The 19,492-nt window shown below is 36.8% G+C and overlaps 1 protein-coding gene across 1 annotated transcript in view; it reads right to left on the bottom strand.

Moving 5' to 3' along the window:
* LOC104628474 (platelet-derived growth factor C-like) overlaps positions 1-4,937 on the bottom strand; it is a gene marked incomplete at both ends in the record, with an annotated part of 18,524 nt that extends 13,587 nt beyond the window's left edge. Inside the window, one exon of the mRNA XM_010297073.1 lies at positions 4,742-4,937. Within this exon, the coding sequence (XP_010295375.1) occupies positions 4,742-4,937 (196 nt within the window). The remainder of the gene's footprint in view (positions 1-4,741) is intronic.
* Positions 4,938-19,492: the final 14,555 nt, after the last annotated feature.

Genomic DNA, 19,492 nt, shown 5'->3' with positions numbered 1-19,492 from the left:
GGGGGGTGGTGGGGGGGAGTCAACAGTACTACTCACACAGATTTTACCCCATGTTAGCACTGACAGCTGCCTTCAGCTTAACTAATTTTCTTCAGGCAAAAGTTCTAAATATTGCACATATTAACTAGACAAGTTCTAGAATTCTTTCAAAACATTATAGGTAAATACTTCACTTATACAACTACATGAACAGATTCATATATGCAGCTGTGAAAAGCCCGCCCCCCACCCCCCCACAACAACAAACAACCACACCCACACACACCCAAAGATCATCCCTCCCCCCACCCCCCCAAAAAACCAAACCACGCCACACAAAACAGGCTATAGTTCATACTTTAAATTATTAGAGGGCTGAAGAGAGTTGGAAATGAGTATAGCTATCCTAATACCAAGATGACGGTCAAATGGCATCTATTACTCAACTATCGGTTGGTTCCACATTCTTTTAACTCGTGTATTTTATCCTTATCATCTTACCTACAGTAATTGCACTTTGGATTTGTGACACATTTCTGGGGTTTATTATATACAATAAAAGTTAAACAGACTGTAATCATCTGATGATTAGAAAGAACAGCTGCAGCCACCACTACGATGAACAACTAGAGCCATTCTGTGCACAGGGAGAGAGCAAGTTTGACATGCACTACTAACGTAAGAAAGAAATTTTTTTTTTTCTTTTCCTATTGCAGTCTTGCATTGTAATGCTCCAATGTACAACTTACAGCATCAGACTGCCTTTTAGACAAGGCAACTGTAGCATCCATGTTCCTTCTGAAAGAAAGCTGAACCTGTGTCTTCCTGTCAGAGAGGTTTATCACAAAGTTGTTATCGCTGCGTGTTCTCAGAGACAAAAAGCAACAAATCTGGACAATAAGCAACAATTGAGCAAAGATCAGTCCTTCCTGGTCAAGAAGAGTTATGGCATCTCCCTGACGATAGGAGCTGTCAGGTATAGAAGTCTAATGGCCTTATGATTAAAACAGTATTCAGGGGCTAGCATGATTGAAATAATGACCTGTCATATCAGCTATCATATCAGCAGAAGAAAAGCTGCTGCTTTTCTTCATCAGAAAGGGTGGGCATAGAGAATGTAAATCCACTATGTCTCTGTGAGATAGAAATTCCCTTACGTAAGAAAAATTCACTGCCAGTTTTATCATCTGAACAGTAATGCATGAAACAGCCAGGAAACTGCATCCTTCTCCTTTTTTGTTTGTTCGGTTTGCTGGGTTTTTGTTTTTTTTTTTTTTTTTTTGTTCTTAACCTTTTTCTTTTACGTCACAACTGAATCAAACACAGTGTACAAGACTGAAATTACTGCAATATTGCAGAGATTGGTATGTCCATATTATTAAGCAAATAACCTAAATCTCTTCTGAGACACATGCATGGATCTGGTTTCCACATAAACTGGAGTTTGTGTTCACTTTGGGAAGGTCATAGTGGGATTATTAACATTTTGTCCATAGAAAGGATACGGTGCAGATGAAGTAGAACTATTGTTAAAAAAAAATCAGCAGCTGTATTTTAAGCAATGCAGAGATGAACTGCATAAATTTCAAGTGCATCAGAATTGTAAAACCAGGACAAAAATAATCTGGAGAAATACAGGCAAAGTATCAGAAGTTTATTCTAAAAAGGCTATAAATTAAACTTTGTTTCCAAAACATACAGAACACAGCATTCATGCTTAAAACTGGTGAGAATGAGCACAATAATTAGGACTATGCATGTTAATGCTGTTCCAGGTGAGGCTGGGTTAGGATGGCTAGTCATAAACATTGAATTTGCTATAATGTAAATGCTCTACCTTAGTAAATACTGTAAGCTGAATTGCAAGTAAAAACAAGTGGAAAAATCCATGCAAGATCATTCTGATTCAGATTCAGGACAAGTATTTAAGTGGAGACTAGACTGGTGCCTTCAACATATCTGTAAACTGTGATACTTGTTCTAAATGAAAAGACCTCACAGCATAGCTCGAAATGTCAGAACTGACTTTGGAGAAATCCAAGTGTGGAGGTCAGGTCAGCCAGATACAGGCAAAAGCTCACCATAGCTTCAGGATACATCTAGGATATTTCTTATTCACCACTACCATGGTTTCCCTGTTATAGAGCTATGTTAAGAAAAGAAGTCTTATATAGCGGTATGTTTTGTGGTTTTTTTTTTCCCAATGTGTGAGCAATATTTGAATTACTATGAGATTTTAAAAGCTGCTAATTATCTTAAACTAATACACTCTAGCGTATTCTCTCATCCGTGCAGTGAGCTGACACTACAGGGCAATAGAGCCTACAACGATGAGAAATCTCGGGCATTGCACAGAACATGCAGCTTATGAAGGAGGTAGAGGAACTGAAAATTGTGGCAATGGCCACTGCAGGTAACTCATGAGTTCCTCTCATACACTACAGAAGGGAGAGAAAGATACCTGGTACAAACTATACACTGTTGCATAGAAAGCCTAACATTACTGGGCTGCAGTTTTTACCTAGTTTCAGTGGTAGGTCAGAACCAAAGGATCAGGTCACCGTAAGGTATAGAGTTATAATACATTACATTTCATGTCATATTTTATTCTGCCTTTTGTCATATAAACTTGCCTTTGGAGCAACTGTCAAGTACTCTACAACAACAATACCGGTTTGTGTGTTTCAAGATGGCAGAAACACAGTGGAGTATAGGATGCAGACAATAAAACCCTTAGTTTTTCTACAGAAGGTACGAGAAAAATTATTAAATAATTTTATTAGGAACTATAAGAGATAAGAAATGCAAGACATTACTTATAAAGAGATATTACTCTGATACTGGTAACTTACTTGGCCTGTATCGAATTGTTTTACATAGTTAAACTCTCTGTGCTTTAGTTATTTCCTCAACTTGTCAATTATTGATACTCCCCTTTACATCAATCATGGTACACTTGCCCTTCCTTTACTGATTTTGTTACTGAATTTAAGTTTCATAGGAACCCTAGCTATGTTTTTTTCTTTTGGTTAAAAACAACAATATAACTCTCTTTTTCAGAGGGTCCTATCTTCCAAGCCAAAAAGCCCAATGTGTCCTCAAAAGTGCACATATCAGGAATTGCATTCATACAACTTCCTGCTGTCCCTGCACAAATATGAGCACAGTAAGATTACGACCGAGTGAAGATTATGAGTGACTTATTACCATTTCTTAATTTGACCAGTACTTCTGTATTCAGCACATTGTTTATTTAAAACAAATGTACTCCCATTAAAATACTATTCTAGTTATAATATTAAAAATATTTTAACTTATCTTACTTTTTTCTTTGCAAGTGGACGCATGAGTCACCCTACCTGGATTTTCTTTCACTTGTCACTTCACTCTGCCATATGCAAAGAAAAGAAAAAGCAAGCTAAGTTTTCCTTTAAAGAAAAGAATTATTGTGCCAAGGGAGTGCACTCATCTGAGCAAACATATGTTTACAGTACTTTATATTTTAATTATATTTGACATGGCCTTGACAATTACTCCCTTCAGAATTAGGAAAGAAAGATCATCTGCCAATCTCTTATGTACCTCAGCTCCAAAATTAAGGATGAGTGCAAAAGTGACCTCTACGAAATTCAAATTTGTTATCAAAAGTTGATACAAGATATAAAACCAACCAAATATCAGTTAATTAGAACAACTGAAAGCAATAATCAAATCAAATGTATATACAAGGTACTCAAAAATAAACGCCCAAACAGAAAAAAACAAAACAAAAAACTACTTTGAAAGAAAAATCTTGTGTAAAGTACCTCCCCAGGAACACATTGAAGGAGGATATGCCATTCAAATGACATATTGTATCTGTTACTTAATTTACTGAAAAGATTTCAGACAACGTACCACTATTCACACATTGGGGTTTTTTATGATGTGTTGCTGTGATGGCAGACGGATACAGGATACAAGAGTTTAGGATCTCTCCCCTTTCACCCACCCACAGGAAGCATATATAATGTCAGCCTCTACTGCCTCACAAAACAGCCAAAACATGATCAGATGGCTTGATTCAGAGCTACATCCATCCTGATGCCCATTTTGTCATGGTTGTTTCTCTCCCAAGCTACAAAGCCTTCAGCTGCAAATCCTAGGACGGAAATATAGATTCCACAGGTCCTACAGAAACCTGTGCCAGTGACTGAGCATGCAGAATACTTATTGAAGTCGGGAAAAAAAACCAGTATCATTGAAGAATATCAATAAATGCAGTACTGTAAGTGCTGTTTTTCATAGAAAACTGAGAACTTAACCATTAAAGGCCATTAAAATATTTTGCAGTATGGTGTGGGGTGTTTTGTTGAGTTTTTTTTGAACAGTGATGTACTTTGTGTCGTGATCTGAATTCCACTTCAGGTAACTTGCTTACCCAAATCTTCTCTGTAAAAATGAGACATCCATTCCTCTAACATTTTGTCAAGGATATGTTCCCAGATGTCAAAACTTAAATTTGAGAAAGAGATTAAATATTTCACATTTGTGTATCATATCTGTGGCCCGGATACTGAATGCAGAAAGAAAAATGAGGGGACCCCTAAGCTTTCAAGCATTAAATCCTTCCCTAACACTGCAAAAGAAAACCATAAACTAATACTTTAAAAGCATTTTATAAATATGTTGACATGCTGGTGTCACATTTTTGCAAAACTCGAGCAACACTTTTGTTCCACCCCCCTTCATATTTTTCTCAGTTAAAGGAAAAGTAACTTACTTGCAAATATCATCTTCTGGGTCCTCAAGCCCAAATCTTTCATCAAAAGTAAGCTGTATCCATACATTTTCGTCTACTGCTACTAATCTCCACACTAGTACAGTATTGCGTGGGTATGTGTGTGGAAACTTTGGGCTGTGAATACTTCCATTAGTAGTCACAGTAATTATCTTCTCATGTTGAGGATCCTGTACACCTATAGAAGAGACAGAAAACAGATGCATCAATACTCATTTCTTCTCCTTTTCCTAAAGTATTTGTATAGTATGCACAGATAAAGACACTTTTGTTTGTTTTCTTTTCTTCACCTTGCAAGGAATTTCTGCTTGGAAAATCTATATAGTAACAACAATCCAAAAGTGGTTAAGTATTACTTTGCTGGCAAAAAGTGATTCAAACCCAAGCATCAACTGCTGTTTAGAAAACAGAACAGAAGTTCAAGCGGGGGTAAGAAAAATATGAGTGCAAACACCTGAAAGCAAGACTGGACTCCTCACAGAAGCCCAAGAGACTACATCATGCAGCCTGCTGATGATTTCAGTTATTACTGGAGATTGCACAGAGATCACACGAGGGTACAGGGAGATGTCTGCTCACACCTACCACAAAAGGGATGGTTTAAGTTTATCTCTTGTTAATCGTCCTACATTTATTGAGTCCAGTGACAAGGATTTTGATAGCTGCCTCCTTGCTGAGGGCTGTATCAGAACAAAGTTATCCCAACACAGGATTGAAATGGGGACATGCTTGGGAAACTTGTGGAAGCCACCAAGTGTAAGAAATTAGGCATTTACTGATAAGCCTCAGTCGAGGGCATTCCTCAAAATTCTTCACAGCATTGTTAGGCTAAACACATGCAAAATTAAATGAATGTTTTACAGTGTGGCACCAAATTAATTCAAAAGAAATAAGCCAACTACATTTAATTTTTAAAGCACACAGTAACACTGAAACTACTGAAAAGATCCCTTCAGGTCATGAATTCATAACTGTGAGGAGTTACCAAAAGAAAAGGACTCCTTCGGTGAGCAGCAGCTGTGCCTTCCAGAGCCCCAACAACACTCTTCACAGTAACTCAAGAATCCACATTCTCAAGTGCCCAATATTCACAGGAATTTGCATTCAACAGCTGGAATCAGCTCATACGGGGTATTTAGCTGCAAAAAACAGGCACTGACCTAATCCAGACACATTTTAAGATTGTGACATACAATGATTAGATCTCTAAACTACAAAATTTAATTCCATCAAATGAAAAACCCCTCCTTATGCTATATCCCATGACTTTTATGATATTTGGCTTTTTTTAAAACCTGTATACAGTCAGGTTTGGCTTTTCAGTCAGTAAATCATAGGAATTCTCAGAGTTACCTATTAATAACTTTAGTAACAAAATAAGTTTGTACTTTTGTACTGGAGAGTTAATTATGCTTTCAGCTATTCACTGTCTCTTGCAGTTAGATACTTTATCTTTTTTTTCTGATTGTTTTATAACCAGCATTATGATGAACATTCATTTGAAGCTATGTAAGACATATGATTCAGTCTACAATGAAAACATACACTGCAACTGTACCTTATTATAACTACATGTAAAAGCTGACAGCTAAATGAATGTACTGCAAGAAAAGAAGGCCATAGAAACAGCATTGCTATTTTAAAAGAAGTAATGTATACTTAAATGTAATTTAAAGTCTGATGGACTTTTGCCTTCTATTCTGATGGACTAGTGCCTTCTACTTGTGGTATGAAAATGGTAATTTTTCTTTTAAGTGGAATTGCTGCTTATATAAAGCTGATGGAGTGTGTCTTGCCTTGCAGAGGACTGACGGTCTTGTGTACAAATAAGACAGGACAGCATGCAGTAATAAGTAAAAAACACAAAAAAAGGCACAAGAAAGAGATTCCTAATTTAGACACTTCATTGAGCTTCTTTTAGCTGAGTCACAAGCATTCTTCTATAATGTCTGGTATGTCAGCTGAGAGCTGCACGCTAAAGACTGGAGCCAACAATAATAAAAGTTACTTTCCCAGAGATTAGTACACCAGAGTGCTATTTCCAAAGCATGCAAAGGACCACCATTTCAGACAAACATGTCAACATGTGGTGTCTGAGGACACTGTAGTCAATGGTTCCTTCTGTCTTTAAAAGCACGCAGAGGACTACAAACCATGTTATATTTCACAACACATTAAGAAAGTGTTTTCTTTTGTATCATCAGGACAATGATAACAACAGCAAGTAAGGACTGTAAGCAGTCCAGGCATATCAAATGAGAAGTCAATAAAGAGGGGCAAAGGAAAGAAAAGGCAAATGGCAATTCAGTGAACAAAAGTTGCGGCATCTCCGATATCTTCAGCTCCTCCATTTGTAAAGGAAAAATACCTAATTTACTTTAGCACACAACAGTGTTCCATGAACATATCAAATTCCCACACACAACACTTAACTCCATTTCAAATATTTGCTCTCGCACAGTGGAATTTCTTCTCTTACAAAAGAATTATTTTGTATGACTACAAAGGCAAGTAATTGCTGTCACCAGAGAATGAAGCTTGTTATTTGTCTTCAGATAAGCCACAATATTCCTTTTTTTCCATTCTACATAAATCGTACCATTGTACCACAAAAAGCTAGCCTTTTCCTACTGAGTTTATGCATGTTCTGAACACTTCTTTTGAGGCAATTCTGTGAAAAGCACAGCTACCTGAATGTTGCTAATATGAGACTATAGTCTCTATTCTTTCTGGAATGACTTTGCAATTCCTGGCTTTATTTTAGGGATAAATCAGTCCAAGTTACACTTAAAAGGGAGTAACAAGTTCAGTCAGATTTACAGCAGTCAGATGTATAACTCCAAAGCTATACACACTGCTGCCGTGATCTCTCTGCCTTTCTAATAAAAACCATCCTCCTCCACCCTCCCCCCCCCAAAAAAAAGAAGGAAAAAGATCTTATTACTGCACAGACAGCACTGAACAACCCTTAGGCAAGGACTGAGGTAGGTAAGGCACCATCTCAGTCAGGAGCCAACAATACCACACAAGGGAAATGGGGACAGATAAGGACCAAAACAATGTATTTGCATCTTCAGTAAAAAGCTTCATCAGAAGATGGGCAACTGAGATCACCTGCAAGAGAAAGTCCTGGAAACAGGGCACACTAGATGGGAAAAAATCCCTAAGCTGACACAGGGATATGGCAGGGTTATGCTTATTAGGAAAGGACAGCACACACTTAACAGAGCCTCACACTGAAGAATGAGTCGCTGCAGTTGTCTTTGATGTGGCACAAGATGCTATCACCATTATATATCTATCAATGTAGAAAGTCTGCTCCTGAAAATTACAAGATTCCAGGCATTCTGAAAGCACGGCAGCGCCTAACCCTTCCACCGATGTGGTAGCGCAGATGAAAAACCACGGTATCACCAAACAGATCAGCAGATGCCACTTTAAACTGAAATTAAACCCACCGACTAGACAAGCTCATTCCTGCCTACTTCAAAGTAGGTCTCTTCCCCCATGGGCACAACACATTTCACAAAGCTCAGCACTGACACTTTTTAAATATAGCAAATACCTCTTTCTTAGTACATCATAATCACTACATTTTAGCAAGGGTCATGAGTAAAACTCAGACAAATCTCATATAGTTCAGAAGACAGACAAGGAGCTGCAGAAGAGAGGAGCACCACGGGTGGAGTAACGGCCTCGGCACAGATTCAACTAAGGGCTGATTCACTTAAGAGATCACAAAGTACTAGTAAAATTGATTTTTAAAACTTTTTGCTAAACCTACACTAATTCAAAACAGGACATGATGAGAGTACTGCTAATCACGCACTGTTAATATGTTATTTGGTTTATTTCATTCAATAGCCCTTAATTATGAAAATCAACTTTTAGGCTTTCAGAAACAGCATTAGCTCATTTGTGGCTATCACTGCTTAAAAAAAAAAGCCACATTCAAACATAAGAAAAGTTTCAACTCTAAATATTTACCAATTAATATTAAAGCGTTTTCAGATATACAGTAATGTGTGAGCCCTCTGCTTTAAAACTCAGAAACAAAAGATGACAGTAACTACTTGATTGTTACCACTGAACTTCAGAGGGAAGCAGGTTTTTCTAATTAGTCAAAAGGATTTCCTGACAACATTCCCATATAATTTTTTACAACACTCCACATACGTACAGAAACCGAGGCTTTGTAGATGAAATTCTTTGAAAGGTATCGTAGCATGCCATTTCTTCCTCTTCCACCACTGTCAAAAAGCAGTAAGCCTACTTTCAGAAGTAACTCAAGGCATACAGAGGCACCTCCTTCTGTCCTCCGTCTCTGGTTCAGTTGCCTCCAGGCACTTCTTAGCTATTATTTGAATATAACAGTCAAAATGAAATTTAACTCTTTTCCTGGGTACAAAGGAAAAGCTGGAAAACGGTCTGTTACCAGCAGAAAATTGAAGACAAATAGCTTTGGTATTGTTCACATGTAAAGCAGGTATCAGGGCAAAGACACTCAAAATCATTCAAATGCTGCTTTGAAGGGACCTCTGGAGACCTCCAGTCCCAGCTCCTGCTCAGGTTACTATTCCTGCTCACACCAGAGCAGGTCAGCCATTTGAGGGCTGGCATTTTCTAGCCAACATTCAAAAACCCCTAAGGAATACATGGGCCTTGGGAATAACCTGTTCCAGTGTTGTACTATCTCCTTGGATAACATGTTTTTCCTAATGTCTAATCTGAGCTTCCCAAGCTGCCATTTCTAGCCCTGGGTTTTTCAGGGTGTGTTTTGTTTTTACACTCTGTGCTCCTATCAGGAAGAGTTTAACTTGGTCACCCTTGCAACTGCTCTTCAGGTAATTGGGGGCCTGCTATTAGACTGTCCCATAGCCTTCTCTTCCCCAGACTAAGCAAGCCCAGCCTCCTCAGCCTCCACTCACTGCCTGCCACCAACTACAGGCTGAACCTTCAAGCCTGACTGGCCAGCCAATTTTCAACCTACCTTACAAGCAGTCTGTTCTTCCCAACCATTGTGCCTCAGGTACCACAAGAAATGCTTACATACAGCTACCTATTTGAAATCTTGACGTGATTCATTCAGGTATTAGTAAGAATTAACAGAGAAAGAAGTGCATATACGCATAGTACACACACACAGAGTACACACATCTGACCTGTCAACTATCGCAGCATGATAAATTCAACTTCTAACTAGAATTCTGCTAATTTATACAGGTACTTGTTACCTAAATTAGGAAACGTAACAAATATAACATATGAAGTATTATATGGATGTAAAGTAACAAAGTAGAAACATGTAGGAGAAATATTACATCTTGTTTCAATTACTCTTCCCTCTGATACACATTTACCTCACACATTTGAAAAGGCATGTAAAAAATTCCAGTTCACGCAACACAAGATGAATGTATAGAGGATTGTATCTGTTGTTTTTGGTTTTTTTAAAATCCTACAGTTTAACATATTCCTTTTTATTTCAGCTACTATTTTGAGTTCAAACAGTGTACTGTTACCTTAGGCACTGAATATCATACACTATTTAGCTGCTGGCTCGAGGTCTTTCTACTGAAGCTATGTATAGAACATCATGTGAAGGACTGCACACAGATGAAGCGAGCAGAGAAGAAAAAGCTTTCTAATCAATCTTCAGGAACCCTCAGTTTTGGCAGTTGGCCCAACAGGGAAGGACAAAAGGAAGAAAAAGAAAGGAGGAAAAAAAAAAAAAAAGAAAACAGAACTGTAGTAACAGATTTAATAAAGTTTCCAAACAGCTGCATGACAACATCTTGCAGAAGATAATCATGACTAATCATACACTAACAAACCTTCTTTGATTCCAAATTGCATCAAGAAACAAAAATGAGTTTATACTTTTACTTTACAAGTTTACATTTTATAACCTTCAAGTATTCTGCCAGCGCTTTGCCTAGTACACTGGCGTCAGCTCAAAGAAGAGGATGGCAATTAAACAGGGTTTTTTGTGCACGGTAAATCTTCTTGCAATGAAAGTAACCTCTATTGAGATCTGTTTTCAGAACAAACTCCTTTGGAAGGCAGTCTTGGTCCTGAACTTCTCAATATCTTTTAAAACTAGAAAAATACTACATTTTAGCCAAGATAAAGAATTCCTTTTGCTAAATGTTAGATGAGGTAACTTTTTGGTGTTGTCACATGCTCTAAGAGCTAATTATTTTAGAGTGTTTCAATAAGCATTTATTCCAACGTCCACAGGTAACGTCTTGGCTGCACTAGAATCAATGTTACAGCTCCTGCTGATTTTAATGTGAAAGGAATTCCATGTATATTAAATACATAAAGCTGTTGGAATAATTATTTCATAATGGACTGACAATAATATCATCTGCTTTTTCCAGTCATGTGCCAATAATTATCCTGAAATAAGTAGGATTATTAGTAAGTTTCATATTCATAAAATAAATATAGATTTCAGTCATTCAAAAATTAACAGAGAGCTCTCCAATATGACAACAGTTAAACATATTATAGCAATATCTTTTTTTTTCCTCTTATAGATAAAACAGATGTCAAGCTGGTCCTTTTGATAATATTTTCTCACATTTGTTCTTGCCTCAATTTTTTTTATTCTAATATTATACAGTAAGTAACCATCACATAACATACAGACTCTAGTCGAGGACTGCTCTCTCTCTCTGTTCTTTTCCATTACACTGCTAGGTTGAATGACCTGAGTCATCTCAGATGGAAAAGGCATCACTCAAGAAAATAAAATTCTGGCGATTGCAGACTGGATATAAACGAGTCTCCTTAACAAATACAGGCAAAATAAAACACTGAGAAGCTAATCTGATTCCACATCTGTACTTTTTAAGCAACAAGAAAACACATCAGGCCATCACCGATGCACAAACTTTTAATGCTATCGTCTGAAGAAATATTCAAGACAGGAATGACTATTTTTCATTAGTCATATATGGACTGTGTAACAGCTGGGCATTTGACTGTCATCTATATGCCATTACTGTATTAGATACAGTAGAAGAATCAAAGTTCACCAGCCAGGATGAATGAGGTAGAACTAAACATACCTGTTGTATGCACAGCAGAAGAGTTGTTTATAGCCCTATTTTTCTTCACTTTAAATTATTTACAATTCATTTACATTTACAGTATGGTCTCTATAAGTGCCAAAATCTGGAACTGTGATGACAAAAAAAAAAAGCCATAACAAATGTGTAAGTACTCGTACTATTTTTTTGTTCCTAACGGGGGAGAGACGGAAGGATAAAGAATGGAAAGGAGGGGAGAGCAAGAGAGGAGAGGAAAAGGAAAAAAAAAAAGGAAAACCACACAATTCTGAGTGAATCACTCCCCCTGCCTTTTCAAGGATTGGCAGATAGTAAACAGCTCCGTGATTAATAGTATCAAGGGCAGACAACAGATATAATCAGCCTAAATACTTGACCTTCACCCATCAACAGCATGAGGTCATCACGACTTCCTCATCTTCCTACAAGAAGACCTCTCAACTTTTTTCTTTTCTTCTATATTCCAGAGGATCAATCTGCTGCATAATATTTTGATGTTTTCTGTATCCTATTTACTTTTCCCCTGTGGGAGGGGGAAGTGTTTTACATATTCTGGACTCACAAGTTCCTCTATAAAAAATGATGTGAATAGATATGGAAAATTGTCAAGAGCAATGGATCAATTTTCCAGGTGTATCTTGTGGAAGACAAGAACAGCAGGAGACTCAGTCTTATTTAATTATGAACAGGTAAACTGGGTAGTCCCCAATGATAGTAAGCTCAGAAAGTGATGGGCTTTTGAAAGCTACGTACCCAGATTTTAACAAACACATCATTAAAATGGTCTGGGATAGGAGGAATTGCAAGTCTCCTTGGAAAAGTACAACTTACTAAACATGAAAAATGTTGTCAATAGAAAAGACATGCTGTAAGATTTAATGCTGAGAGAGACCAGGAAGCAAGAACAAACAGTAAACCAGGAGAAGGGTTGCCCAGCTAGAGATACCTATACCTACTAAGAGATAACAAAGTTATTTATTTACTTTATAAAGAAAAAAAAAAATTTTTAAATCCTATGTGTTTGAGAGGTTTAAGAAAAGTGGAAAACGTTTGAGAGGTGGAAAAAGTTAGTGAATATTTTCAAATATGTAATTTTTCCCATTCTTTTGCTATTTAAAATGGGTATTTTTTTCCTCCTACAGGAAAATGATTTAGCAAAGCTTTGAAAAAACTTAATTAAATTCTTAAAGGCAAACAAACATCAACAGAAATTATAACTAAAAATACTGTCTATGGCAAGAACAGAAGCTCAAGTGAATGTGAAACACATCACATATAAATGCTCAAACCCAGCAATTCCATTTTGTTTTCAATTTTATTATGACAGCACTTACAAGCTACCTCCAAAATTAGCTTTATTAGTACTAGAGACCACACACATGCCCACACAGTACCAGTCAGTCTGTCTTGAAAGACTGTACCTACCAGCCGAGGTAGGAAGGGACATGGAAATATAGCAGTGTTACCCTGATTTTCCAGATTGTGCAGAGTGGTTATAAGTGCAAGAAGATAACCTTCAACAAAACCATGAAACAAACCTGGATCTCCTTTAATCTCAGTTAAAAGCATTAGTTTCAATGCCATCTCTTAAAACTTACTTGTATTCCATTTTCTAATACTAGCCATAGCTCCCTGTATGCTTTTAAAAGCATGTGATTCATGTCTTTTACAGAAAAATTCTTTAAAATCTGACCCGTTTGAAAATTTCACTTCTTGATCTTAAGTCAGACTTTGTTGAAAAGCAAGGCTTAATTTTATTATGCCACTTTTATTTATGGTTCCTTCAGTTTATATTGTGCAGCACTTGTTAAGAGCAGATAGTAGTAAACATTTGGGAAAAAGATTATCCATAGTCCATGTGGAATTCAGTCTGAATAAATAGACTCTATGAATATGGTATGTGTTAAACAGCTACATCTCATTTTAGGTATTATTCAGAATGAAAAACATAATCCTGTCCTGATTATGTTTCAAGGGGCAGCGGGAATGTGATAAAAACTCTACCCTAATCTTTACAAATTCCAGTCCTGAATTCCTTTGGTTTGTTTTTTCCATTGTTTTGCTATTCATGTGAAATGTATTTTTTTAATTCACACAGTAGAGCACTATAATGATAGCAATTCAAACGTATAAAGATCATCAGTCATAGTTCAAGTTCTGAGAAGAAAGTGTTGTTCAAGACAATTTTGAAAAGCATTACTGCTTAAACTGTATGAAAATATAACTCTGGTTAACATCTTCAGTTGAAAAATTACAATGATGAAGTTATATAAAAGGAGACATAAAAGAAAACCAAAGATTTAAGGGTTTCATACACTACAGTTGAAGGTGTGACTGCTGCACATCTAGTGTAACCGTAGACCAAGAGTAACTACAACAATGATCCCAACGTGGCATTCAGTTCACTATCAAAAATACAGAGGGTCCTAAGCAAACTACAAAGTTTGTGCCAAACTTTTGGTACAGAAATAACATTGCTACTGGAAACGTACCCAGAAAATGTACCTCCAACATATCCTCAGGTTAAAAAGGCAAAAGAAACAAAGAAAGTACTATGAAGAAATTATTTGGCATCTGTTTATGTATTTTCTGAACTGGACTACACTATACTTCCAAATTCAGAGACAAATAAAATTACACCTTTAATATCCATTAAAATAAAAAAGATTTTAGCTGGTGTTAGCCTGCTAAAACAAAGCTTTTGGAAGAGTATAATGCCATCATCTCATTAAAATTTGATTGCTAGAAGATGATTTGGAAGAAAGTGGTCATACAATATCAATACTGATCTGTAGAAACGAATGCAATGCAACTGTTATTGAACTGGAATAACTTCAAGCAGACAGAACTCATCACAAAACATTTGAAACACACATTTCTAGTATCTTTGCATGTAAAATTAAATCATGCAACACTCTAGAAAAGTACTCTTCCAGAAGGGGATTTGCATGTCTAAAAGCAATTCAGAAAGGAAACACAAGTCCAGCTACAAAAGACAGTCTGTCTTTCTGCAAGGGGTAAATGAGAAGGTTTTGTACAGTATAAAATCACCATATGGAGGAATAATATTTTTTGCAACTCCTTCTGTTAACATGCATCTCTGATCCTGCTGGTTATTGAACTCACGTGTACATGAGCACCAAGGATATCTTTTATAGACAGACCGTAATGACAAGCAATCAATATTTAGAATAACTGATGAGAATTTTCTTAGGATAGAATAAAATTTCTAGCTTCAGTGAGAGAATTCTTGACATTCTAACTTTAGATAAGTAAAATACAAACCATTTTCAGTTAATTGCAAATGGTTTGAGCCTGCCTGATCTTTCAGCCTTTATTCACATCAGGGACTTCATGGAAGTCAGATGAACAATCTTCTCACATTTGTACGCCATTTATCCTTACTTTACTCGGACCTTTCTATTTTTCCAAAGACAGACTATAAATGCATACTAGAGCAGCCATAAGAGACCTATGTCCCATAGCATGTGCAATACTATATGGGCCTATTTTAAGCAAAATCGCTTCCAAAGCACCCTTTTGCTAATCTAGTATAGCAGGTGTCCTTGAGGAGGACTAACAGCAGGGTCCCGAGGACCATCACAAGTCACAACTACTGCCACTGAAACATGATACACAGTGTTGTGGTCTTCAGAAGCCTACTGCTATACTGATTTAGGTTTCATTCCCCAGTGCTGCCATCGTTGACCTTATTTCACATGTTAACTTACTATTTTATTTATTCACATATCATTTATTACTTATTTCACACATGAAGCTCAAGGTTTTATCACTAGATCTTCTGACATTTTTTTTGCCTATCTTTCATATAAAAATCTTCTAATAGAGTTACACTTAACCCAAGATCAAGAAGCTTTACATGGGATCATCTGAAGAAGTTCCACAGTTGTAAAACAAAAAGTGAGATTTGAAATTCTTAAGTCACTCCAATATCCCTAGCTTCAGGTAAGTTTCCCATTCATCACCCTTATTAAAACTACCCAAGGGAACTTTCTGTGGTGTTTGCAAGGGTCTTGGCAATGCTAAACAGAGATGTATTCCTTTAGCCTAACTTGGTCAACCACAGCATCGCATCAAAAGCTACTGTTCAGTTTGAAATCCAGCATGCCAGATATGCTGCTTTCCACAATAGTCTTATCCTCAGTGTTATTCAGGATCCTGTTTAAGTAACAAATCAGTATTCAGCCAGATCTGTCACTGTACCTTTTTTTAAACTTTAACCCTTGCCAAGCCATCCATAACATTCTTCAGCTTCTTTGGAAAACACAAAGGCATATGGGAGGGCTGGGGAAATCAATGGTTAAAATGCATTTTGCACAATTCCTCTGCACTTCTAGAGAACAAGCAAACAGTACAAAATGAAATCAGACCCTTAGTCTTAGTAAGCGCAGCTTGATGACTGCCCCAAGGGGACTGGCTTCAATTTAGACAACATGGCTTTGGTTTAAGATTCAATGGTAGAGAACAAATAGTGCTACACCTTAGTAGTGCTCTCTCGCCCAGTATGGATATTGGAAGCCGATCCGTCCACCAGATCGAAAGAACCGTTTCACTGATAATTTATCCTGGGTCAGCTGCAAGCTAGCTCAGCATATTTGATGAAAAGCACTTTCCAGTCTCTTCACACACTTTTCAGAAGGTGATTTGGACAGCTGTTATGGCTGAGCCTATATCCTCACTTGAACTCCTTGAGGTGGAAGATGGAACTTTTAACTTCACAGGCACAGAACTACATTTGTTAACTGCAGCTTGGACAAGCTGAATTCAAAGTTCACATCACATTGCATGAGTCCCAAGGTAAGCAAGAAATTGAATCCCAGGACTCTATTTACTAAAACAAATAAAATAAAAAGAATTTTGCCCTAGTTACACTTGAAATCACTATAGAATGACTTGAGTGTTAATCCCCTGTAATTGTAATTGTAAAAGAGAATTATATACTTTAAAACACGAAAATTGTAGCAATTTCAATTGAAATTGTGCCTTACATTAAGGCACTGCATTCTTCCAGGGCATAGTAGCAGGTTACTACACAGAAGAGAACAGCCTTTATAAATAACCACATCTTGATGCACATTTCATTTATAATTTTATACCTAAGAATTCCAATGTGTTCCCAACACAAGGCATTTATCAATGGATTCAACACCAGTAGGTGAAGCCAATAATTCAATTGCAAAACAAACAAGATGGGAACACCAAGCCCTCAAGCTTATGCTCTTACGTGACTTAGAATGAACAAAATAATTAATACATGCATAATCTAATCCAGCACCACAATTAATGGGGCATTTGAATCAATTGGTGATAAGTGGTCTACAATAGCTAAATGTGCATATCTCAAGCACACAATGGCTGAAGTAGAAAGTAAATATTTTTCATATCTAATCAGTTCCCCTCTGCAGAATTTCAGTAATATGTGTCTACAAACTTTGATGGCCCATAATTTTATTTACTCAGTCCACCATAGCATTGCATGAAAAAGAATTCTATATACACAGAATGTTTAAGACAAAACTGAAATTTGTTAATTCAGTGCTTATTGAAATTTCTAGACAAGTTAATCTCATTTTCTTATTTCTAGTCTATTTTATGAAAATCTTGCACAATTGAAAAAAAAAGAAAGAAAGGTCCAAAGTGTTATAGCAGCTGTTTGAAACCGAAGGCTTGAAGTTAAGATTACAATATGCCACAGGTAAAGTATTATCTACACATCAAAGTCTCACTGCTGTAAAGAAATATGAAGCGCTGGATGCCAAATGTTGACAGCCTCCACTCTGAATCTGCCTAAGAGGGCAAAGATTCCTGAGTGAAAATCAACTGAGAACATTTATTGTCTTGGGGGGGGTGGGGGGAGGGTAGGGGTGGTGTCTTCTTGTGTTTTTTATTGGGTTTTTTATATAGTGTTTTAACATTTAAAAAATATTTCAGTAACTAAGTGCAGTGAAGTCTTGGTCTTCTGCAAAAGCAGACAATTTAAATAATGTCCTCGGTAAACCTGTCTTGATGACTGGCAATTTTACTGTTTGAGGACTCCTTCCTCACTGACCAGATCTAAGAGAAGTAATTGATTTACTTCTTGCTGGCTGCAATTTATATGAACACATTTTGTTTGTGTAGTGACAGATTGATGAAGTTAGCTTCTGACAACATTATTCTCTCAGAAGATTACTTTAAAACAGGGGCATTACATGCAATTTTCCTGAGGATACTAAAAAAAAATTCAAGCAAGGTTCAAATTGTTTAAATACAGAGTTGTCTTCAGCTCACCTCACTTAGGTGTAGGTCTTCAGCAAGCCCTAGGGCATGATAGGGTGAAGAGCAGAAAGAGGAGGAGGATTGGTATTTCATGGGATTACCTATTTACATAGAACTAAATGTTCCTGAAACAGTTGATCTCACTGCAAGTGGAATAGTTCCTCTGCAGTGAGAAAAGTTTGCAAAATAACCTTTAAGTTGAGGTGTCACTGTTAAGAAAGGCTGGGCCACAAGGGATGAAAAAAAACCATATTTCACGTTAAAACAGGACTTCTCTTTTAGAACTAGTAAATACAGACTTGCTAACAGATATGCTTTCCTTCATATGGTACTAACTTTACTCTGGTTTCAAATCCCATTTCCACCAAAACATTATTTTAGAGAGAACTGGAGTTCGCGCTCTATTAAAAGTAATTAGATTAATGCTTTACAGACTAAGTTGCAGTAGGATACACATGTTGATAGACAAAGAACCATTTTTTTTTTGTTCTTATAATCAGTTAAGTGGGAAAAAAACCCCTATGTACAGAACTTTCACCTAAACTATTTAAACATTCTTGGACAAAGAACAGGACACATTATGAGTTGCATTGCTACAAAGACAAAACCATGCCATATTGGCATCCATATACAGGCATTTATTGAAGAACTGATGAAAAAAATCTTTAAGCTCTTCCATCAGTTCAGAATATTTGTTACTTCACAGTTCAGCAGAAGTATCTCTGTGGTCTGCAATACCTTTTCAGATTTCACTCTGTGGTTTACAAAAAAAAAAGTTTTCTTGGAATAGGATCTCATCCTAATCTTTCCTATTTTTATGGCATGTCTAATTACTGCTAAGTGCTCTTCTGGAAGTAACATCAAATCTACTTGTAAGATCCAGGGAGTTCACGGCACAAGTGAAAGTGAGAAAATAATTAAAAAGAACAACAACAAAATAAGTCATCATCTCATTTTGAAATTGGCCAAATCTGATGCAGGCTAAAGTGATCACACACTCTCAGCTCATGGGAACGCAGATTTGCGTCTGGAAGAGTCTTGTTTTCCCAAACTGGAGGGCAGAAACTGTTTCTGATATCTTTGAAGACCAGCTGCAGGCCTAAAACTAATAAAGATGAAAGTCTTTGTGCCCACTTCAGAAGAAATGGATGTGAAATATATCAAATATCAGAGGCATACATGGAATCAACAATGCTAACAGCTGTGTTAAAATGAGTTCATACCATAAGAATCATTACTAGCAGAAAAAACAATTAAAGGTAGAAATTCAAACTGTTGCCAGATTCAGACTGGCACATTCCCCAGGATTTTTCAAATTACAATCCAAGGATATTCTCAGATCAGCATTAACCAGTCTAATCATTCTGCTGTCTTGGTA

The sequence above is a fragment of the Phaethon lepturus genome, unplaced genomic scaffold, assembly GCF_000687285.1.
Source record: "Phaethon lepturus isolate BGI_N335 unplaced genomic scaffold, ASM68728v1 scaffold491, whole genome shotgun sequence".
NCBI classification, from domain to species: domain Eukaryota; kingdom Metazoa; phylum Chordata; class Aves; order Phaethontiformes; family Phaethontidae; genus Phaethon; species Phaethon lepturus.
This window is presented reverse-complemented; position numbering and strand designations above follow the sequence as displayed.